This window comes from Pseudopipra pipra, chromosome 1 (assembly GCF_036250125.1).
Source record: "Pseudopipra pipra isolate bDixPip1 chromosome 1, bDixPip1.hap1, whole genome shotgun sequence".
Classification (NCBI taxonomy): Eukaryota; Metazoa; Chordata; class Aves; order Passeriformes; family Pipridae; genus Pseudopipra; species Pseudopipra pipra.
In genome coordinates this window covers 151,077,391-151,101,506 of record NC_087549.1, presented here as the reverse complement: position 1 = coordinate 151,101,506, position 24,116 = coordinate 151,077,391, and the positions used below count along the sequence as shown (strand labels likewise).

The 24,116-nt window shown below is 42.0% G+C and overlaps 1 protein-coding gene across 2 annotated transcripts in view; it reads left to right on the top strand.

Moving 5' to 3' along the window:
• OXSR1 (oxidative stress responsive kinase 1) overlaps window positions 1–23,864 on the top strand; it is a 92,219-nt gene extending 68,355 nt beyond the window's left edge. Inside the window, exons 8-19 of one of the 2 annotated variants that reach the window (XM_064639068.1) lie at window positions 2,558–2,691; window positions 4,526–4,574; window positions 7,178–7,243; window positions 7,491–7,613; window positions 12,312–12,347; window positions 13,540–13,611; window positions 13,977–14,204; window positions 16,655–16,728; window positions 18,879–18,931; window positions 19,304–19,372; window positions 20,272–20,336; window positions 21,198–23,864. In XM_064639068.1, coding sequence (XP_064495138.1) covers window positions 2,558–2,691; window positions 4,526–4,574; window positions 7,178–7,243; window positions 7,491–7,613; window positions 12,312–12,347; window positions 13,540–13,611; window positions 13,977–14,204; window positions 16,655–16,728; window positions 18,879–18,931; window positions 19,304–19,372; window positions 20,272–20,336; window positions 21,198–21,272 — 1,044 coding nt within the window. In that variant the 3' untranslated portion in view covers window positions 21,273–23,864. The remainder of the gene's footprint in view (window positions 1–2,557; window positions 2,692–4,525; window positions 4,575–7,177; window positions 7,244–7,490; window positions 7,614–12,311; window positions 12,348–13,539; window positions 13,612–13,976; window positions 14,205–16,654; window positions 16,729–18,878; window positions 18,932–19,303; window positions 19,373–20,271; window positions 20,337–21,197) is intronic. The other variant, XM_064639075.1, reaches the window with a different exon arrangement.
• The last annotated feature ends 252 nt before the right edge of the window (window positions 23,865–24,116 follow it).

Here is a 24,116-nt window from a genome sequence, read left to right as displayed (position 1 = left end):
TGGGTGTTTCCAAGAATTTGGCCGGCATGTTGTATAGAAGAGTTTGTCCTCTCAACTTGCACCTGTGGATCATGATGTTCTTGGATTTATCTGAAGTCACCTTTAAAAAATATGCCACTTAATCAGCATTGCCTGAAACTGCACAGCTTTTACTTAGATCCCGAGTCTCACCATTATTGAGGAAAACGCTGCGTGTTTTAATCCTGGAACCTCTGAAGGCAGCAGATGTTTTTATGGCTATAAATAATGATCCAGAATGTGTTATTTGGCATCCAGTGACACTGGGATGGCGAGCCATTCTTTTTCCTGCACTGATAATCCTTCTTGACACCTCTCAGAAATTCTCATGATACCTCTCATGTTCCCAGTTATCCAAAAGAATTTCTAATTTTGTTTAACGCCAACACAGTCTTGTCGTGGAGTGCAAAGTACCACATCGGTGTGAAATGGTGTGGTATTGGCAACACTGTGTTTTATTAAGGTTGAAGTGAAGGAAATGCTTTTTGCTGACACTTCAAAAATCTTTGTCAGATATCTTGAACTTCAGAGTGCCTTATAGTTTGGCTAACTTTCCCTATTTTCTGACTCTGGAACAAGGAGTTACTTCCAACATGCTGCTCTTTCAGGGAGAGGGTACCTCTTAAAGTTAAGAACTGACACTCACCAGTTGAATTCTGAAGCATCCTGTCTGTCTACAGAGCTTTGAGATCTTTTTTCTTACCTCTGTGATATCTGATGAGGCCTTGTCTCAATCACTAAACTTTAAGCCCCTTTGGCCCACCCTCTTGAAGGCCACTTTGCTTCTCTTATTGGGAGGAATGCTCCCTTGGATCAAACACGAGGGGGTGGAGACCCCTTTTGATACCCCCATAGCTTATGGTTAGAGTAATTACCTGGGATATGAAGCCAGTGGTTGCCAAGTCCCTCTGTTTTTGGCATTGGGAGAGGGACTTTTACACAGACAGATAGTGATAGGACAAGGGGGAAGAGCTTTAAACTAAAAGAGGAAAGATTTAGATTAGATGTGAAGAAGAAATTCTTCCCTGTGAGGGCGATGAGACACTGGAACAGGTTACCCAGAGGAATTATGGATGCCACATCCTTGGAAGTGTTCAAGGCCAGGTTGGATGAAGCTTGAAGCAACCTGGGCTAGTGGAAGGTGTCCCTGCCCATGGCAGGGGGATTGGAATTAAGTCCCTTCCAACACAAATCACTCAATGATACCATGGGACAAACTTTCCTTTTCTGAGTCCTGCCTGCTGGAGTGCTGTATGAGTTGTGGGTCACCTCTTCAGGACCTGGGTGAATCCCCTCCCACCCCACAATTACAATAGCATTTGGAAATCCAGTAACTCCCAACCCAGAACAGGCACATCCATGTATCCCTTTAAATGCCAGGACTTTGCACAGGTTTAACTCTTATAGAATTAATTTTAAGACTTGTCATGTCTGTGTAGGGACTGTTGAGTAGCTGAGTGGTTCAGAAATGCCATCAAAGTTCCTACAGACTGTGGCAGAGCAGGGAGGAGTTGAGGAAAATGTGTTGCTGGTTTAGCTGTTGCTGCTTTCATTGATATTTCCTTTTGTGCTGTGATTATTGGTAGCATTTTTCAGCAGCTTCTGCAAGTTGTACTTCTGTTTATTGTGGTTTGAATGCCTGGGATGAAGCTTTGAATACCAACATCACCTATTTAGTATCATGTGCTGTATATGGTAGATAGAATTGAGTCCCTAATTCTGTTAGGTTTGGGTTCCAGTTGTGTAGCCTTCAAAGAAGAGTTCTCTCTTTTACTTATTGAATGCAATCGTACTGCACTGCAGATTGATTTTGTTATGTAGCAAAATTACCCATGCATTAAGTGACCCTCCAAGGAGTGCTGAAAAAAGCAGGGAATTCTGTCATGGACTGTATAATTCCAGCTAGATTGATGGGCTTTTGCTGCCCTAAGCAATATAGCTGTTGAAAGCTATTTAAATATGCTACGTGCTGCTTCCTTTTCTAAAAATAGATATTCATCTGTATGTAGGTGACAAGTTGTAGTGGAAATGGAAATGAGTAATTTTCTTCCTTTCCTTCAGAATATCTAAGTGATGTGAAGGAAATAATCAGTTTGGCTTGATGGGTGCTTATGTGAGAAATGTCTTCACCTGCTGTTGCACTGGTACATGGAAGTAAACCTTTGTATTTTTTTAGGTTGCCTTTCTGCCTTTACATTAATTTGATTTCTAGCTAGGAAATACCTGCAGGGAGGTATACTGATTCAAATGCCTTGCACAACTGCTCATCTCAAAGGAGGAAGGCTGGTAGATGTTCTGCTCTGCTTGCACCTTTAATCACACTAAACAGGCCTGAAATCACATCCCAACCTTGTGTTTGGCCCACAGGCTCCCCTGTGGGCCAGGAGATGGGATGGGAAAGAGTAACTTAAATTGCTAACACATCCTGGTGGACTCAGATGCTTGATGAAAATGCTTATCTAAAAGTACATTTTTCCCAAGATCTGTCTCTAACAAAGGTCAAGAAAAATCTCATTGCCAATAGACATAATTCTTTCAGGTTTTAATGCTGACACTACAAAATGATCCCCCATCTTTGGAAACTGGTGTGCAAGATAAGGAGATGCTGAAGAAGTATGGGAAATCATTTAGGAAGATGATTTCATCGTGCCTACAAAAAGACCCTGAAAAAAGGTAAGAACGGGTGACACCAAAATAAATTTAAAAAAAAACCCCAACAAACTCACAAACCTCATTGTATTCCCTGTTTTTTTGAAGTCGATGCACTCTCTGCCCCTCCAGCCTTTCAGTCACAATGAACACAGCAGTCTTGCTGTGTGGCAACAAATTCTCTTGGCTGTCCTTATTTTTGTGGATAAATGTCTGGCATGGTGCCTGGCCAGGGCACACATCCCCCATTTGGGTTAATGAGAGTGCATCCCAGTCCACTGTGTGGGCAGGGCTGTTCTCCCCTTGCCACCTCCAGCAGGTGACTGCAGTTCATGTTTTGTTCCCAGTCAAAACTGCTCTGTATTTATAAACTAGAAATTGCAGGTTGGGCAATGTGTGTTTACTTACAAAACTGCGTAAATAAACTTTTTTAAAATCTGCCAGTGCAAAGAAGGCTTTCAGTGTAGTTTTGGCTTGTTTAATTACAAGTAATATTTGGTTTGGAGGAGAAATTAGGAAAAACACTGGCAAATTTTACCAGCATGTTTTCATCAATGCAGATTGTTTAAGTGACCTGATGACACTTTCAGCCTTCCTTGAACAATATCTTGACTACTCAGCGTTGTAGGAAATAGTACTGAGGGGAGTGTGTGTTGTGTTGTTTTTAATACCTCTTAGGGTTTCTTTTTACCCCCTCCTTTTCCTCCTCAGTAAGCAAACTTAATTCTGGAAAGGAAAAAGCGCTTTCATAAAATAATAATAATGAAGACATTTTTCAGTTCCCTCTTGTGTCAGATCCAGGAGCACAGGCTTCTCACACATCATGTGATGCGCTTCAAATGCTTAATGAATCCAGTGGAGTGCTTGATAAATGCTGATAGCTGGGGCTTTTTCACAGCATGATGTTTTTTCACCTTTCTAAAGCATATCCTATCCCTGCAGGTTAGGATGTGTGCTGATCAGATTATACATAATCACTCTGGATCATGGCACACCCCTTCTCTCTCCCCAAGCACCACTAACAGCCACTGGCATCATCCCCACTCTGGGAGCAGGAGGCATATTCCATGAGTTCTCAAAGAGGAGAATTTAGTGCAGTTGCTTTTTAATAATTTTAGGGACTCCCTTGCTATAAGGTGAATGTTTTTTGTTAGAGTAGTCTGAGATGAAATAAACCCTGAGATGAATGGCCTTTACAAGTTACTCATTAAACTCTGTTACTGTTTAAGCACCGTTTGCAGTGTGGGAAATGCTCTAAGCTGCTACTTTCTCATTTGGGCTTGAGTCTTTAGAAAACTCCTCCTAAACTGACCAAGGGGTGTCTCTTACTTTCCAGTATTTATTCCAAAGTTTGACTTAAAGGAGAAAATAGTTTGTAATTGCGCCTATTCCAATAGACAAAGATTGATCATCCTGCCTGTGTTCAATAGAACTAATTACACACATTTAATCAAGTATCTCTGAAATAGCTGTTACTCTCACACAGTGAGTGCTGCACTCCTGTGGCAGGTGATGATTCTGTGATCTCAATTTTGAGCAAATTGTTTCTGTGATCCTGTTCTTAACTAAGAGTCTCAAGCTCAGCATCAAAAAGGGGGCAACTTCTCCCCCCCCAGTCCCAAGTAACTAATTGCTTTGGAACAGAATAGGCTTTGGTCAGAATACACTGAGTGTTTAAAAGACTGCTGGTGTTATAAAATTCACTTGGAATGCATTGACTAATTTTTAGGGAATTGTGCAGGAGAAGCTGATGCCCTTAAGAGATGCCATGTTACAAGAAGCTACAGCAACCTGGAAGACCGTTGTGTTGAAAGGGAGCACTTATAATTGTCTTTTCTGCATCTGTTTTTATTGACAGACCCACAGCAGCAGAACTCTTAAGACACAAATTTTTCACGAAAGCAAAGGTAAGGACACACTTCCTAAACTGATCTGTGGAGAGGACTTTTCAGAAGCATGATAGGTGTGGTGACAGCTTTATTGGCAAGAGTGTGGCTATTTCACTCAGGGCCAGCATAGCTGAGTGAGTTGAATGGGTCATTGTGAAGGAACAGAATGAAACCCCCCTTCTGTACCTCCTGTGTGTGCTGTCATTAGAGAAATTATCTAGAAATTCTTCAGCATTTAAATGTCTTTCAGTGTGCCTTTTGGTTTTGTTCTTCTCTTGTAATGGTTCCATTCTGGCTGCCTGTCCAACCATAAAGGTCTCTGTGGCAGCGAGTGTAACTTATATTTTAATAAACTCTATAATTAGTCTGTATGCAAAGGGTGAATGAGGCCCACTGTGCCAGGGCTACCTAAATCTATTTCACCCTGTGTTACCATATGGAAAGTGAGGATCCTGTGATACAAAACAGTAGGAAACTCCCATTTCTAGCCTTGAAGTGAACTGCCAGCAAGCATTATGTAATTACTGCCTGGAGATTACTGCATATGCAATGTGCAGGGTCTTATTGAGGGAGACAGGAGTAATACAAGGGAGAACTTGTATTTTCATGGGCCTGAGGAAATATTTTCTGTTTCCTTATTTTTTCTGTGGCATGTTTGTGATCAAAATGCACAGGGTTTGTAGCAGAATACAGATTAAACTGTCAAAAAGAGATTCGATGCTTGGGATAGCACGGCTGCATCACCAATTAATCAAAGTAGTTTTCAACTCCCAGATTAAGATGCTTAAATGGAAGTGGCCAATCCAGATATCTGTTCAGGAGCTGGATGTTCTATTAAAGCTGACAGAAATCCAACAGGTACAACCAAGGGAAGGTTGCACTTCCTCCTATGAGAGGAAGTGGAGAGGTGGGCACCGATCTCTTTAGTGACCAGTGGCAGGACCTGAGGGAAGAGCATGGAGCTGCATCAGGGGAGGTTTAGGTTGGATATTAGAAAAAAGGTTCTTCACCCAGACTGTGGCTGGACATTGGAACAGGCTCCCTGTGCCAGTGGTCATGGCACCAAGCCTGGCAGAGGGCAAGAAGTGTTTGGACAACGCTCTCAGGCACGTGGAAGGATTCTTGGGGCTGTCCTATGCAGGGCCAGGAGCTGATGATCCCTGCCTGTCCCTTCAGTCTCAGGGTATTCTGTGATTTGATAATTCTGTGAACTAAGGAAGTCTAGAGATTGATCCAGTTTATGAAATGTAGCAGTTTGCTTTAGGGCATGTTTAATTGATGTCTGGGCTCTTGACAATATTAACTGGGTTTTCACTGTCTGTGGTGGGATTTTAGGCATCTGTATGCTGGATGCACACTTGGTGTCCAAAGTGACAAGATGGCTTACACATTGCTGACCTTTCTCTGTTTTGTTATGCGAGTTCTGGATCACTTTACACTTCATTGTGTGTTAAATCTCCTTTGTGCTTTCATTAAGCTGCCGTAGAGTAACATATTAGCATGTGTGGTGATAGAAAATTAACATTATTGTGAATGAGGCAATACTTAACCCAGCAACTGAAGTGAAAACGTGTTCCAGTTCACACTTAGGGTTCAATTACTGTCATACATCAGCCACTGCCAAGCTGACAGCTGGAACTTGAGGGCTGAAGAATCCAACTTCTACACATCTATATTGAGTCATATATTTAAATGCAGTTTATGTTATGTGAAAGTATGCTTTGATAATGCTGAGAGCCACTTATCAGGAATGACAGCATGTGTCTTGAGACTCCCCATCCTGCCTGCAAGCAACCATTGCAGGGGAGTTCTGGGAGCAGCACTGCATGGCCAGAGACAACAGGGCTTTCCATCCTCACTCGTGTGCTGTGGAATACCCAGGTAAATCCCAGTGCCAATGCCACTGTCCCTACCTGGCTTCTTCCACCTCCTCTCCAACCTGAAGTTTGGCCCTGCAGTCCAGCAGTCAGAAAATTATACTACCAGGAGCCCACACTCCAGTTTGGAGCATCTTGCTGAAGAGGAAATTTAATACAATAAAGCATCACAGCAGTTTCCCAATATTTATTCTGTCATGATCACTGCATTTACTTCCTCTCTAAACATAAATGTGATATGTTTTTTCATTCACTTTCAATGTTGCTGCCCTAATTCCTCGATCTTATTACTCCAGCATACAGGGATTCCTGCATCCCAGCCTGCCTGACATCTGAGGTTTGCCTTTGACAGTTGGACAGGCATAAATTTAGGAGTAAGATAAAGCAAAGGGGTTGGATCCAGGTGGTGTAGTATCTGCTGGTGGAAGAATGCCAAATGCCTCAGCAGGGTGTCAGATGCTGCAGTATAATAAGTGTGTTTCCCAGTAAATCATAATAATATCCAACTCCTCAGTTGTTAATTCCATATCACTTTGCAAAGGAAAAGTGTCACTGCTACCTGAAAAGGTATTTAGGATGAAACTTTATATACGGTAGTTGAGAGTAAGGATGTGGTTATATGGGGGTGAAACACGTGAACCACTTTCTGCTAGAAATAGCTTAACAGTTACTTTATCAGAGACACTGAAGGAATCAAAGGGCATTTTCAGCAAAGCAAATGTTTGGTATTTTTTTCTTTTGCAGAATAAAGAATTTTTGCAAGAGAAGATGTTGCAGAGAGCACCAACAATCACTGAAAGATCCAAAAAGGTACTGAAAACCTCCCGGGCTCTTGCTGTTGCTGTTGTACTAGTATTTTAGGTTTGCATTCACATTTTTAATGATAATTAGTGTAGTACAGCATTTTTTAGATAGAAAACTAGACATTTCAATAAAATACTCAGGTACCCTGGCTGGTGATGCAACCTGAAGATGCTCTGGTGCTGTACCTCCTAAAAAAAGACCAACTGTAGAAACTGTTTGTTTGATACAAGCTCTCTGTCTTTGTTCTGAGCAGGTCCGGAGGGTCCCAGGCTCCAGTGGGCGTCTTCATAAGACTGAAGATGGTGGCTGGGAATGGAGTGATGATGAACTAGATGAAGAAAGTGAGGAAGGCAGAGCAGCAATTTCACAGCTCAGGGTGAGTCCTCAAACTTCACTGTCTCTGTTTTGTTTTCCACTTGTAGTACGTCTGAATATATTTGGGAAGCACGTGGTCTGATGTGTGATACACAGCAAATTACAATCCCTGCCGTGGAGTTTGGAGCTGAAGCAGAGAAAGCAGACTGAAGGTTGAAGAAATTGTATTGATCTTTTCTGTCATCGTTGTGGGGCACAGCTGGTCTCATCCAGGGATGTTCAGTGTAATTGGAAATGTGCATTCTCACATTGCTCTGCTCCCAGCTCAGCATACTAATTCACTGGAACCAAGATATTCCCTTTAAGGGTGCTGACTATTTGAGATGCTTTCTTCTGGAAATATCAGGAGAGGTTTTGTCCTGCTGCCCTCTCCAGGATGGAGCTAAAATCAATAGGGCCTGTGCTTATGGCACACAAGGTTCCATCCCCTCAGTTACACTGAGATCGATTAGTCCTGGTAGAAAACCTTACAGCATCCCTGAAGTCACAGGAGTGATTGGTCCAGCACTTGAAAATACTCAAAAAATCACCACTTTCCCCTCTCCCAACACATGCACAAAGCCCCTCAAACCCAGACTAATCCCCAGGAGCACAGAGGAGTAATGCATAATGATCAGCTAAAAGATTGCAATGAATTTTCAGGCTGTCTTCCCCCAGCAGTCAGCAGTGTGGGTTTTGACTGTAAAGGTTTGCCTGGTCCCTTTTCACTACAGCAGGTGGCGTGAAGTAAACCCTGTGTTTTAATCATCCTGTAATTGAATTAGTGAGACAGTGAAGGATTTTTAGACGAAGCTTTTCAGTGTGAAAGGGAAAAAAGCCCCCAGTATTGGTTTGAAGCATTTATTCCTTTACAATTTTTTAATTTCTCTTTCGTTAGTCTTCCTTCTGCTAGTGTTTTGAATAGGCACTTAATTATTAAATGCAGGATTTTGCATCTTTTTAGCATCTTTTGAAATGCTTGGGTTTTTAAAAGCCACTACTAATATAGTAATTCCATTTTTTGAGAGAACAATTATCGTGACTTTTTAAAGAGCTTACTGTGTCCTGCTTCGTATTACACAGTCAAGGAAGATCTTGGTACCAGGTGGCTACTGCTTTGGTGCTTTATAAGCTGAATTCTTCTAAATTCCTTTTGTAGGTTTAAATATGATCAGATTTTAGGAGGCAATATTGTAAGAGACCCTAATTCTCTTTCAGAGATTACTTAGAACTTGTTGTATCTTGTCTCTAAGCTCAGGGTACTATGACTTAACCCTATTTACTGTGTTTTGAACAGTACTCGTTTCATTCCTCTTAGGCAGAAAGAAGCAGATTGGCACACATGTTTACAAGCTCCTTTACAAGCCAGTTTTTTTCTTGATGGTTTGGCATATTTCCTTGTGCTGCTGTCTGTTCTGGTTGCTCTAATTTGGGCTGTGCTTGGCCTTTTTACTTGTAGGTCTCCTGTTCAGCAATCCTTTAGGGGGTGTTGGTGTAGGAGGTCTTAATTGAGTTACCTGAATGTGGATTCTGAAGGCACCCCATGTATATATACCACAGAACTTTGGGAAACCCATATGTTCAAGGATATCAGGAAGGGCACTGTGGCATCTTCAACCTCACTGCATGTCTGCCTAGGTACTTGAATTTGATCCCTTTTCAAGCAGTTCTAAGACTTGTATACAAACTCCCGATTTTTGCCATGAATATGGTGGTGCTATTGAGGACTAGTGTTTATCCTGTGGTTTTGGCTGTATTTCAAACACAGGGTGTAAATTCCTCCTGTCTGTAAATCCCTCTGCAATTTTAACTAAGTTGTTGGATAGAATAACTTGTGTTAACTAGGTGTCACCTTTTATTCCTGCCCATTGCAATGGGGGGGGAGTAGATGCTCTTTAAAGGTCTTTTCCAACTCAAACGATTTTGTGATTCTGTGATTCCATCTGTACCTCTATTTTATTGCTGTCAGCCTTAAAGTGAGGCCTTGCAGACTGACTTAACTTGCCAAAATACTGAAGTATTAACGTTCATAAAAGCATCTACATAAATGAAAAGTGTTTGTATTTTTTACTTGTTTCCACTTTACAGAAAAAATAGGGTGAATTTATTGTGTACAAACATGGATTTTACAAGTCTCTTGCTAGGTCTGCACCTGAAAGCAGATAAATATTTATTATACTCAGACCCAGAAGTATCTCTTCAATTCGTTAAATATGGTGACTTGTTGGCTCAGCATTACCTTTTGGATATAAAGACTTACTGAACTTCCTCTCTGCATTTAAAAGCTTGAATTCAAATTAAAGCAAATTAAAGCAGTTGTGTTCTCCAGGCTCTGGATATAAAGACTTACTGAATTTCCTCTCTGCATTTAAAAGCTTGAATTCCAATTAAAGCAAATTAAAGCAGTTGTGTTCTCCAGGCTCTTAAATCGTTCGCATTCTTTTGCCCAATAAATCTGTGCACTGGTGAGTTGTGTGGTCACATATCACTGCTTACTCACATCATTGATTACACAAGCAAAAATTAGTTAGAACTAACCCTCCAAGTCATCCTATTCGTGCCTTTTAATGTTTGTCCTGTTTTCTTTCTGTCCACATTTTTCATAAAATCGTAGAGTTGTTAAGGTTGAAAAAGACCTCCAGGGTTGTCAAGTCCAACTGTTCACGCAGAACCACCATGTTCACCTCTAAACTCTGTCCCCAAGTGCCACATCTACATGTTTTCTGAAGGCTTCCAGGGATGGTGACTCTACCACTTCCCTTGGCAGCCTGTCCCGATGTCTGGCCACCTTATCAGTGAAAAAATGTTTCCTAACAGCCAATTTAAACATTCCTTGGTGTAATTTGAGGCCATTTCCTTTGTGTTATCTCTTGTTACCTGGGAGAAGAGACTGACCCCCACCTGGCTACAACCTCCTTTCAGGCAGTTGTAGAGAACAATAAAGTCTCTTCTGACCCTCCTTTTCTCCAGGCTAAACACTCCCAGCTCCCTCAGCTGCTTCTCATAGGACATGTGCTCCAGACCCTTCCCTAGCTCTGTTGCCCTTCTTTGGACCTGCTCCAGCACCCCACTGTCCTTCTTCTAGTGAGGGGCCCAAAACTGAACACAGGAGTCAAGGTGCAGACTCATCAGTGCCCAGCACAGGGGGACAACCACTGCCCTGAACCTGCTGGGCACACTGTTGGTGACACAGGCCACGTGCCATTGGCTTTCTTGGCCACCTGGGCACACGCTGGCTCATGTTCAACCAGCTCTCAACACTTCTGGTTGTCATTTATCTGGGTTAGCTGTTAGCTGAGGGACAGAGCCTGTGTTTCCTTACTTGTCTGTACAGTGTTTAGCACACTGTGATCTCTCAGACAAGTTCCTTTTACGTAATTCCTTGAGGCATCCAGGTACTCTTGGATATGAGCTTTGTGCCTGAAAGAAAAGCGCAGCAGCTGTGGCCTGCAGATGTGGAGCATGGCTGTTTCTCTGGGAGCAATGCCACGTTTTTCATCTTGCCTGGTAACTGTCAAGCGAAGGCTGAGCACATTGAGATGGATTTCAGGCTTTACCTTTCCAGCTGCATGACTTTTTTCCTGACACTGCCTGCACACGGTCATTGTGAGGGAAATGTTCCTTCTCCTCCTGTCCAGAGGGCTTTTCGCAATTTACTGTCCTGAGAATAAGACTTTTTAACCTTTTCTCATGACAAGCTTCCGAGTAATATGTTACAGATTGCTCTGATCTGCGCTTGGTGAGGTAGTGGCTTTGGTTACTGCATAGACTGGCTCAGGATAGTGGCATGATGAGGCTTAATGTTATGCTGCTGAGCTTCTACTGTCCAAATAGCAACCTGTCTGTTAGACCATTGTGTGGAGAAAGGAACACCTATTTTATTAATCCCAGCATGGACCAAACCATCCTACGTATCTCCATATAATAATTGGACCTGTTGGAAGCCTAAGCTTCTCTTAAATGCAGAGCTTCCCTGCTTGACAATTCCTTTCTGCTCATGTGAAACAGCTAATGCTATTATCTTTGTTTTACTGATAAGCAAAGGTTGGTCACATTACTCCGACTGCACTTTCTCCTTTGTTCCACTGATCTCTTTGTTTCACTGCTGAACTCTGTACACCTGTCAGTTCTCTGCTTTCTCTCACAAAGAGCTACAGCATAATGCAGAGTCCAAAGGCAGGGAGAGCAGGCCAGGGATTTCCTTCTATAAAGCAGCATAACCAAGGCTGATTCCCCCCTCCCACCCCACAAAGGTTTTATATGTTTTAAGGAACTTGGTTTGCAAACTACTTCTCTAAGTATACAAAGAGGATTTGTTTTCTAGCAGAATTCTGCCAGGCAGATTTGTGTGGCTTATCGTTTTCTGCCAGGCTTGGGTAGCTTAAAATGGATTTTGCCATCTTGGTGCATAAGTAATTTGATCCAATCTGAGTGATCTTCCAGAGTCCTGGATTTTGCTAATGGGTAACAATGATAGCAGCTCAGGGTGTCATGTGCCAATGTGGAAGTATCAATTGCAAATTCTGAAACACTGATTCTGTTTCTGGGTGGTACAACATCACAACAAATTGTGTGATATTCGTTTTATTGTGCTTGCTAATACACATATTTAATCCAAAACAGTTATGTAGGTTTCTCACAGTCAGTATGGTTCTCACATGTCCTAGTCAATAGGTTTCACTTTCATTGAAGCACTGACAGCTTTTTCTCTGTTTTTCAGTCTCCCAGAGTGAAAGAACCTGTACAGAATTCCGAGGTAAGTTGAATAGACAGTGGCTTCCTGAAATGATGACTCCTAGTTATTGCTGTTGTTTCTAGGAACATGCTTTATTAGCCTTTGAAAGCAATATTGTGTGAAGTAGAAGCTAGTGTATCTAGCTGAGCTCTGTTTGAAGAGCTCCCCATAAAAGGAATTCTTGGCTGTGTAATGCCAAGAGCTCTTCCTGGAGTTTGGTGTATGTCTTGTCTACTTTATTTGCTATGGCAAAAGTCTGTATATTTTAAGGTAATGAATTGGTCACAAGAATAATTAAAGCAAAACAGCTGTGTTTCCATTTCCTCTTTTAAAAAACCCAACACAAACTCAACAGAACACAACTTTGAGATTTCTGGTTTGCATAGTCAAATTCTCTAGTTTGGAACCAGAGAACTCAGAACCTGCTCAGAACTGTGAAAGGAATCTGTAGTGATATTTGATAGCAAACAAGGCTTCAGTTGCAATGTGTAGTCTTCCTTCAGTTCTGAACTGTTTCTTGCATTAGGAATGTTGGTATATCTTATCTCTCAGTGATAGGGACTGCTTATCTTCCAGAGACTGTGCTATGTCTGTCTTTTCCCTACCTGTGTGGAAAGATAAACAGAGCTGTCTCCTAGAAATTCATCTTGGGTTGGGCTCTCCTGTTCTTCCTTCGTTTCCCAGAAATGTTTATAGAGGAAGATCTTAAGAAACACTATAGTTCTGCACTGTAATTTGACATAAATTCTAAATTCAAAGAAAAAGCTGAAAACCAGAATCCCTTTGGGATGAATTTTCCCATTGTAATGCATCCTTTAATATATATTGTGATTTGGAGGTCTCCTGCCAAAGTTTTCAACAATCAAGGTGATTTATATTTCCTACAACCCATCAGAGTAAGCTGAAGGGCACACTGAAGTGCCGGCAAGCTGACAGTTCTTTGGCTCCAGTGCCAAAATCGTTTTCTCTGTTCTGAATAACAAGAGGTAAAAAAGATTGAACTTTCATTTACCTCTTTTCCCCACCCTCAAATTAATTTTTTTTAATTTATTTTTTTCCCCCAAGAGGTTGACTTTAATAAAGTCCAATCCTAAACCTTGTCTGGTGTGTTTTGAAGAATGCTGAATTCACTTTTCATTGAATATCCAGATTGCTCTGACTCTGACTTTTCTGAATGGATCAGTTGTCGATAGTTATCTTACTGCTTTGCTAGGTTTTGTTCTCTGAAGGGAAAGACAAGTCAAAGCAGGGTTTTTCTGCTGTGACAGCATGGCTGCTTGGAACTGTAAGTAGGACTCGGATTCCGAGAAAGAGGGAAACTGGAGGATAGGGTGCTCTCATCCTGGGATATGATCTGTGTGCATTCACCCTTGCCACAGAGTGTAATTTTTGTCCAAGATCCATGCTCATGCTGGTATCTTGGTTTCTTATCCTTCTTTACAGATGGGTAAAACTTGCAAATGTCAGGACACATTAAACCCCTTGAATGCCAGCTTGGGATCAGCGGTAGCATCCTGGAGGCCTGGGAATGCCCCTGGCACTGAACTTCTCTAAGTGATTTATGTGGCAAACAAGCATTTCTGGGAAAGCTGGTGCTTTAGTCAGAACTCTTGAGTTCCTTTTCTCGTTAAAACTCCTTTTTACTTGCAGCTCTTTCCGTCAGCTGAGTCTCCAGGTCCTTCACTCAATGCTCCAGCACAGGCACCTACTCAACTACCTCAGGCTGCAGGACAAGCACCTGCACAACCTCAAACTGCTGTACCTCCACCTAGTCAGGCTCCTCCAGCAGCCCCAGCAGCAGCCCCAGCAGCAGCCCCAGCAGCAGCCCCAGCAGCAGCTCCAGCAACAGCTCCAGCAGCAGCCCCAGCAGCAGCCCAGGTAAGAGCAGAAGCCCTTCCTACCAGCTTTCAGGTGCACTTAGCTGTTCTGTTCCAGACATGCTAGAATGATCTGAAGCCATGGAAGTTTCTTGTCTGAAGTTGATTTAGTGCTGCAGTTTCTGTACAAGGACAGCTGGTGCTTGCAAAAGGAAGATGGTCAGTGTAGGTGTGGCAGTTTTTCATTATTCTTCTGTGGGTAAGCAGTGACTTTTTATGCTGTTCAGGGAGTAGACTCTGGCTTGAGGCAAGGTCAGAGGTAAGAAAAAAAGATAGTCTCATTTAAGTGGAAGCTCCTTGTTCCTGGTATTTAAGGTGAAGCACAAACAGACTCTGACTTTGTGTCTCAACACCACTGGCACCTGTGGGTAAAAGTGGAGAGAAAAGTGAGGAAGAAACTAGGACCTCAGTTCTCCAAATGTCACAGGAAAATGGCCAACCCAAATAATTTCTGAGACACTTAGAACATGTGGTTTGCTGGAGTAAAGCACTGCAGAGCTTGCTTGACTCCTGAGTGATGGCACACGTTTTATAAAAGACACTGATGTTCATATTTGCTGGAGTCATTTGTTCATTTCTTGTGGGGAGAGCCTGTCACTGTTGGGGGGGGGACCATCAGCCTTTGGCAGACCCAAAGAGAAGAGACTTGACAGTGCTGATCTGAAAAATAAATCTTAGACTTACTTCTTCCTGTGTTTCATTAACTTTATTTTAAAGAATGTAGAAAGTGCAATATATCACTGCAGTCAGATCTGTTAGGAAGAAATTCTGTACTGTGAGGGTGGTGAGGCACTGGCACAGGTTGCCCAGAGAGGTTGTGGACTCCATATCCCTGGAATTGTTCAAGACCTGATTGGATGGGGTTTGGGCTTGGAGCAGCCTGGTCTATTGGAAGGTGTCCCTGCCCCTGGGTTGGAGCTAAATGATATTCAAGGTCCCTTTTAACCCAAACCACTCTGTGATTCTGTGTTCCTGATTACAAACCCATTAAAGACAATCCATTAGTCATTACACAAAAACAGTGGAGTTGTGGTCTGACACATTCTATGTTATTCAATGTAGCCAAGCTTTAATACTTAAATTAAAGCCCTTCAGATATCTTGAAAAAAGTCCAGTGTTTAATCCCTGAATTTTATGCAGCAGTTGAAACACCAACAGCAGTGAAGGCTGGGACTCTCAGTAAAGTGAAGCAGCAGTGGTGGTCTTGGTGACAGTGTTTTGATTTGCACTAGCAGCGTGACTTCCTCCCTGCCACTGGTGCCCAATAGCTTGTTTGTTGGTAGCTTGTCCTAAGATAAACTTCATTAACTTGTGTCAGTGAGTTCTTCTTTATAGCTCTTAGTGTCACTATGCTTTTTTTATACCTCTTTATTGTCAATATGTTCTTTATAGCTCTTTATGTCAGTGTGTTATTCTTTATGGCTCTTCTGATTCTTGTTGCTTGCTGGTTACTGTTTTGCAGAGCTCTGGGCTTCTCCATGAACCCTTGTTTGTTTTCACTGACCTGATAAAGCTTCAACAGAAAGCAGGTTGTGATCAGAAGCCCTGAGCTGCATTGCTGGCCCAAGAGCACCATGGAGTAAAATACTTGTCTTAAACAAAGGGTTATTTTTTCTTCCTCTCATGAAAAAGCAAGTGATCTAGATGAAAAAAACTTGGTCAAGACTTCTGTGCTTAAATTATCAGCCTGGTGTTGTGTCTGTCTTGTTACTGCAGTTGTAAAATCCCTGCCTCAGCGTGTGCAGATGACTTGTGCAGTTGGGAGAGTGACAAACTTCTGCACTTCTCTGTTTTGTTTCACTTTTTTGGTGGATGTTGATTAACAATTAGTCCTTTACTGGAACTGTCATAAGTGCTGTGAAGATGGACAACTCCTGGATCTTTCCTACTGCTGCTGACCAATATAAAATGCTTTGATTACACATTCCAAATGTAATTATTCAGATGTAATTTAGAAGCGAGAATAGGCAGCTATAAAATTGCTGCTAGATGCTCTTAAAGGCTTTGATTTCACAAAAAAAAAAGTAACTGAGAGTTATGCTAATCTGGCAATTAAATTATTTCCTAGGTACTCTTCACAATTATATCAGGTTTTTAAATCAAATGTTTGGGGCAGGGTTTAAAACACAGGAGGTCTTGAATAACCAAAAGCCTTAAGTTTTAATGCAAAGCAATCTTTTTACAATTAGCACTTCTGTAGTCTCCTGCCCTTTTGTCATTTCTCAAAGTTGTGTAGCTTTTATTCTTTTCAGGAGTATTGCAGAGGCCCTCCTTGGATACTATTTGTGTGAAGTTCTCTTATTTCATTAATCCGTCTTTATTTTCACTGTAGTGATTCTAACAGCAAGTTAAACTTTTATTTTTATCTGTAGTTGATCAAGGTTATCTCTAGTTTTAAAACCAGAGCCAGGAATTGTTAATCTGCTTTAAAATGATGTAATTCTGTTGCAGGCCCCACCTGCAGCTGCTGCAGCTCCGGTACAGGAAGACACAAAAGTCCCCATCAGCCTTGTACTAAGGTTAAGGTAAGGACACAAAACTGGCCTGTTCTGTCAAAGTGAGCCTGTGTGCAGAGGGACACTGGCAGACTTTTGTACCTCTTAATTAATAGAGTGGTGGTTATATGTTGTCTCAGCTTGGATTTCAACCACTGTTCTGAAACCAGGACCCAGAAAAGCAGTTTATCACAACCACTTCAGTTTGGCAAAACCTGTAGTGTGGAAGAGGTTTTGGTATTTGTATAAACATTGCTAAACTCTAATGGGGTGGAAAGGAGGGATTAGCTGGGTTCCTGTGATAAACAAAGTCTCGAGTTTCTATAAGTTTCTAATAATAGTTTATTATATGGTAAAAGCAAGCAACCAGCTGGGTGACAGAAATGGGACCAGTTTCCCAAATCTGCACACCCCTACTACAGGGTACATTTAGTATTTATCTTAGCTACTTCTTGCATATTAATTATATCATATACATATACATTCTGCAGGTTTTTGCTAAGTATTCAATACATGGGTTTTCTTACAGCTAAAGCTAAATGGTTATCGCTCCAACCAGTCATAATTCCCATATTCTTGGACGAACAGGCACCTAAAAGATTTAAAGTTCTACTATATTTTATTCTTAGGATAGTAAGGAGGTTTTAGGCCTTTTGACCTTGTAAGGGTCTGTTTTATTTCTTTATGGGGGTGTAATTAAGTTTTACAATCTGTTTGTTTTATTTTGATGTAATCACCCATTTGTTTCACGAATCACAATTATTTATATATCACAATTCCCTCCCCTTTTTTCTTATTAACTTATTGATTCGTGACTTTTTGATTTTTATAATATTAACTTTGTATATTTTGTCTTAGTTATTGTATACAGTAATAGAGTCAAAAGTTTCAAAAATGTCTTTAAGTGTCCATTTGTCGGTTTATGTCTTAATTTTATTTTAAATTTTCTGTTGGCGATGTTGTCTACGCAGATCTTGGCGTTTTTTTGACTTTGGTGTAATGTATTTAAGGAAGTTGCCTTTTTTAATTTTGATTGCAGTTCGTGTAATTAGCTCACTTGATATAGATTTTTCACTTTGGCTCCAGGGGTTCACCTGTAAAAAATCTTACATATATAATCTCTAGGTACAACATTATGAATTGGCCTCTCAAGGTTACAAGCTTGTTTCGAGGATTAGCTCTTTAACATTTTTAAGTTGTTTTTATAAATGGGACCAGTTTCCCAAATCTGCACACCCCTACTACAGGGTACATTTAGTATTTATCTTAGCTACTTCATGCATATTAATTATATCATATACATATACATTCTACAGGTTTTTGCTAAGTAATATATGGGTTTTCTTACAACTAAAGCTAAATGGTTATCACTCCAACCAGTCATAATTCCCATATTCTTGGATGAACAGGCACCCAAAAGATTTAAAGTTCTACTATATTTTATTCTTAGGATAGTAAGGAGGTTTTAGGCCTCTTGACCTTGTAAGGGTCTGTTTTATTTCTTTATGGGGGTGTAATTAAGTTTTACAATCCGTTTGTTTTATTTTGATGTAATCACCCATTTGTTTCATGAATCACAATTATTTATATATCACAGTTCCCTAGGGGGATCAGGGATCCAGGGGTTTTGGCCTTGTGCTGGATCATTGGGCACAACTTCAGATTTCAGTCAGTTCAGCTTTTACCCAGTTGGATTCTGGTCTATGTCCCTAGAAATAGGCAAAATCTTTCTCAAAATCTACTCATTTCACACGCTGACATTTCTAATTAGAGGAACCTGGCTCTCATCCCTGTTGGTGAGCATTGGCCTGGGGCCTCTGGGCATCACCTCCCAGTCAGTTCCACAATGGGTGTGCATCTGCAGACAGTGGGTGCTTCCCTCCTCTGAAGCATGTGCTCCAAGGATATATCTGCTGATGGATATGAGTTGCTGAGACAGTGGAACAACAAGGCTTTATACCTGAGACGTGGCACTCATCTATCCTGGACTTGATCAGCCTCTGTCAGGTTGGAGGCAGACTGTGCTGCTTCCATATGCAAACCCAGGTGATTAGTTTCTGCCTTTGAGGGGGAAGGATGCAAAGAATTCATTTCACAAACTGATTATTCAATGACAGCACTTTCTTGTGGGCGCTGATCATAAAATGGCCTCTCTCCATAAAATTCTCTTCTTTCCACAGGAATTCAAAAAAAGAGCTCAATGATATTCGATTTGAATTCACCCCAGGGAGAGGTGAGCTGGTGGGAAATTGCAGTGTGTGTGAAGGGGAAGTTTTGTGCTTGGTGTTGTGCAGTTGTGTGTATGGAACCCCTGTGTGTCTGTCCATGGTGCCTTCCTAAAGGGCTCCTTGTGGCTGAGCTTGGAGCTCTGCTGTTGAGAAGACCCTTCCTGTAAAACTGTTCATGGATATGGCCAAAGTGCAGCCCTTCGATGAATTCCAGTGAATTCACAGCTTAGCTCAGAGCTTTCTGACTGCACCTGTCTTCTGTAAAGAACACTTTTGCTGTCAGGTTTGTACAAGCTCCTTTAGGTTTGTGTGTGATGCCTCCATCAGCTGGACAATCTCTGCTCTGTGGTGACAGCTCTTGGGTTTCTCCCCAACAGATACTGCGGACGGTGTGTCCCAGGAGCTCATTTCAGCAGGGCTTGTTGATGGCAGAGATCTGGTAATAGGTAATTACATATTATTTTTTCTACTGTAACCATTTCAGTCATTTTTTGCATGTTTAAAATGACCTGATCAGTGGGTGCTAGGAGAGTTTGCTGTGGCCTTGATTCTGTACTCCAGTGTCTCTACACAACTGCTGTCAATTCTGGTGACAGTTCTGTGCCAGTACGTGTAGGCAACCCCCAGTTCACAAGAATATGATTTAATTGGAAACATTATGAAGCAAATGTTCCTTGTAATGCAGAATGAAGTCTAATTGATGCATTAGCTAAATCATTATCATCTGACATAGATGCATTGCCAAATTGCTGCACAAGCCTGTCCTGCTCACGGGTCCTGCACAAGTTGAGACTGGAATCAGCCAGGCTTTGGGGTTTTGATAGGACTGGGGAAGGAAGTGCAAGGTGCATGTGCTCTGGGGCAGCAGCACAAGTCATGTGGGGCTGAACAATTACCTCAGACAACAGTTTGCTAAACAAACCGGTCCTTCTGTGCAGCAGTTGAGGCTTTTAAACACAACAGCACTGCCTGGGTATTTCAACTACAGCAAGCAAAACTGTTCCTTATGCACAGGCAGCAGGATCTGGAAAGGCTGGTAGTGCAAAATTAACTGGATTTCCAGGTGCAGCTGGGCAGCTTATTACTACTAATCCCACCACATCCAGGGAAAAATAACTACCTCTGAAAAAGTAGCAGAGTAACAATGACAGCATTTTCAGTTTAAAGCTTTAGATTTAAGGAGATAGAGTCTAGTTGAGACCTAAACATTTTTAATAACTGTAAAAATTCAGAGTTTGCTAAGTAATACAAAGAGGGCTGATGAGTTTGGGATGTTTTTCTCTAGCCTGTCCTAATATTTGCCTGTTCTCTTTATGTGTGTGTGTGTGTGTGTGTGTGCTTTCAGTTGCAGCTAATTTGCAGAAAATTGTGGAAGAGCCCCAAGCAAACAGATCCGTCACTTTCAAACTGGTATTTATTCCTGTTCCCTAACTGAACAAGTTGTCCCTTTCAAGGAGAAGGCATTACATTTAGATGTCTACTGCAGGCATCTGATGTATGCACTCTTAAATCCTCCCTTCTTTCCCAAAGCTTCCTACTGGTTATCTCACTGTAGGCAGTGCAGGCTCCCTGCTTGTATCCTCTGAGCAGCACCTGGGTTAAATAAGTGTGAGATGATGTGCTAATACAAGCATTGCCTTATCCTTGCTAATAAACTTATCAAAATGTTACAAAGGGGTGTTTTGGGCACTTGGAATATACACTTACAGAAATATTTCAGGGCTAAGAATTGCATGGACTCCTTTCTTGGAGGAGGAGAATGAGGAGGGTTCAGATAACATTGTTCCTGAGGAGGAAATGAGGGAATGAAGAAGAAAAAAGGAAAACAAAGAAGTGTGGGGCAAAACTGACAGCAGATAGGCTTGGAGAGCTGAGAGAACTGCAGGTGACTCTTTCAGAGGCAATGAAATTCGGAGGTAGTTACAGTGGCAAAGAGAAGGTGTAACCAGGTTACTGGGCGTGAAGCACTAAGTGCCATTATCTTTTGCTCTTTCTGTAAGGAGTTTTCACTTGATTTGCCCCAATTATTGCAGGTAGCCCAAGTCAGAGCAGACCTTGGCAAAACTTCAGTCCCAGCCCTTTGTAGCTTCAAAAAAAAGAAGCAAGAAAATGAAAGTACTCAGTTTTAACTTCAGGCAGTGTGAGCTGCTGAATACAGTGCAAAGCTGTCCCTTGTCTCCTCCCTCCCCACACCCTGATACACCTTCTTGTGGTTTGCATTGGAGGGTAGAGCATGCATGTTGCTATTTGGATCTCTGTTCCTTGTTTCAGGCGTCTGGTGTCGAAGGCTCGGATATCCCGGATGATGGCAAACTTATAGGATTTGCACAGCTCAGCATCAGCTAAACAATGGTCCCAGGAGATGTTTCCCAACTGAGAACCCACATGTGCATATTCGTAATGCTTCTGTTAGCCTAAAAAAAAAAAAAACCACTACTGCCAAAGAATTGAACTACAGCCCCCTTCCTAGAAGCTTTAACATTTTCCTTAATAGGATCACAAACCTTCCTGAAATTACCGATGACGTTTACACCTTTTGTAAACAACTCTCATGTTTTTGTATCTGTCATCTCAAAACATGCAGACCCAACACGTCATTGCCTGCATGTTCATTTTATTATTGCCTTACTTTAAAGAAAAATACTACTGAGTACGAAGCAGGGGGTTCCACTGCTCTGATGATCTTGCCTAAATGTTTGCTTACATGTGGTTTCATTTTTTTTCACTTGCTATTTTTGCACAAGTTTTAATACTGAACGGATTTTTTTTTTTTTGTTCTTTACCTGCTTCTCCTTCTATCTGAAACACCAATGTACATGTTGTTTGGGTCACCTGGAGTGCTGAGAAATCTGCTTCTCTTTGGCTGTGTGTTTTAAAACTGCTGGTTTGAATGCTTGCACCTGAGAAAGCAAGCTGAGTCTTAACCCACAGGAGGGAGAGCCGCCTTCCCTTGTGTTTGCGTTTTTGAGAAGTTCCTTGACTTTTGAGGTGTTAGAAGTCAGCTTCCCTTTGTAAACTGCCTTAATTTTATTTTTTTTTTTTTACCATTTTGGTTCTCTCCACATGAGTGCCAGGCGTGGCATGAGGGCTGAACCTTTTAATTTACGTTAAGCAGTCCTTCCTCAAAACGTCTTTCATCCTGCATCTTAGATGTAGTCTATTCTTGAAGCAGACCAGTGAGGCATTGCTACTGGTCTTTCAGATGATGAACACAATATCCGTGGTCAGAGGGAGAGGAGATCTGTGTCACCCTGTGTTTGGGAAACACGCGCTTCAGACTGTTCCTCAAGCCCGGTTCTGCCATGCCTGGCTGCGCAGAGAGTCCTCCCGACGTGTTTTCCCAGTCCTTCGCAAACTGGTACCCGTGGAACCATCCCTGTCGTGTTTTACAGCAATAAAGAATCGCCAGCAGAGTGGTTGTACTGGGCAAGCGGGCGCCGGGCTGTGTCCCTCCTGCACTAACGGCCTGGGCCGGCACCTCCTCGCCGGCCGAGCCCCCACGTTTGATCAGGATGTCACTGAAACCCCGTCACACACGTATTTAGCTTTTCTTTCTATGTGGTGTTGAAGTTGAGTTTCTACATGAATAATATAAATTATGCTCTGAGTTTGATAAGAGACACTTGTAATGCAATATGTGAATAATAAATGGTGTTGACTCTTTTTTTTTTTTTTTTTTCTTTTTCTTTTCCTACTGTTTCACAGTTGGCCTTTGTAACTGCTCTTGGCTCTGGAGTGTTTTCTACACAGAAATCGTTAAGTCTGTAATTTAGCACGCAGATGGAAATGTGTTTTGTTTCCATCAGCCACAAACAATGCAGAAACAGAGCAGAATGACTAGGTTCAATTAGGACTTATTTTAATTTCCAAGTCTTCAGATGAACAATCTGTATTTATATCTTGTTCTCTATGAGCAGCTGTGGAAGCTTCCGGAAATGGTGCATGTTCTTTTTGTACCACCCCTGTTGCTTTTAGCCTTGGGTGGATATTGGGTATGTCCCCGTGGGCTCTTTGCAGCCCCGTGGCTGGTGAGTGTGGAGGGGAGGGAGAGGAGGAAGAGGATTTGGGAGCGAGAGCATCCCAGGGTGTTGAGCAGATGCTCTCAAGAGCCCAGGAGACGAGTGCCCGATACCAGGGAGTTGGTGGTGGCTGGATTTGGCCAAGTGCATGTGGCACCTCTGGCACTATTCCCTGTTGTCTGACACAAAGCACTCCCCACAGCATCCCCCGACGAGCTGCTTGGCTTGGGAAGAGCAGGCTGGCACCATGATTTTCATGTCACCCTGTGCTCAGTATGGATTTACTGGAAACCTTTAGGATACAGAGACGAGGTAGTTGTGGTACAGTATTATTTTCCCCTCTGCCTGCATGCCATGGGGACCTCCTTGTTCATTTGTGTACTGGTGCTGAGGAAGGTAGGACTCAAACTGCTCAAATGGAACAATGCAGCATCTATTTATTGTTATTCCCCATCTTCCCAAAGCCAGGACTTAGAGAGCTTGAGCTCCCACTAACCCAAGGCTCCGTAGTTCTTTAATGGAGAAAATAAGTAAGGAAGAAACTGATGGTTTTTGCTCTATAGATCTCCAGATCTTTTGGGTAGGGATCCAAAGTATTTACTTGGGCTATTACAGTGCTAGACAACTGTCTTTTCTGATGTTGTTCCAGTAAGTGCCAATGCTGTTCATAATTGTTTTCCAGTGTCATTAAGAATTTGGTTTTTGTGCAAATCTGAACCTGGAAGCAGGTGGTAATTTTAAGTTAGTTCCTACTTTTAAGGACAATGCTCTGTTAATGAAAACGGATCCTCTTCACAACTTTGGTGTATTGTAGATTATAATGAAAGATGTAAAATATTCAGGCTTTTTTTCCTTTTTTGGACTTTGTATTTTACTGCATGTCTCTAATTTTTAATCAATAAAGAACAAATTGTCCATTGCCAGGTGTTTGGTGTGTGGTTTATATGTCATTGGGTTGGATGGTGTGTCTTGGGGAAGGGGTTTGTCTTGAGTGGTGTCTGCAACCCCTGGGGCATTTCTCTTTGGGGTGGTGGGAGGTTTGACAACCCCCAGGAAGACTTGGTGGGGAAAGGGAGATCAAGACCAGGCTGGATGGGGCTCTGGGTAATGTGGTCTAGAGGAAGGTGTCCCAGCCCATGGCAGGGTTGGAACTGGAAGATCTTTACGGTCC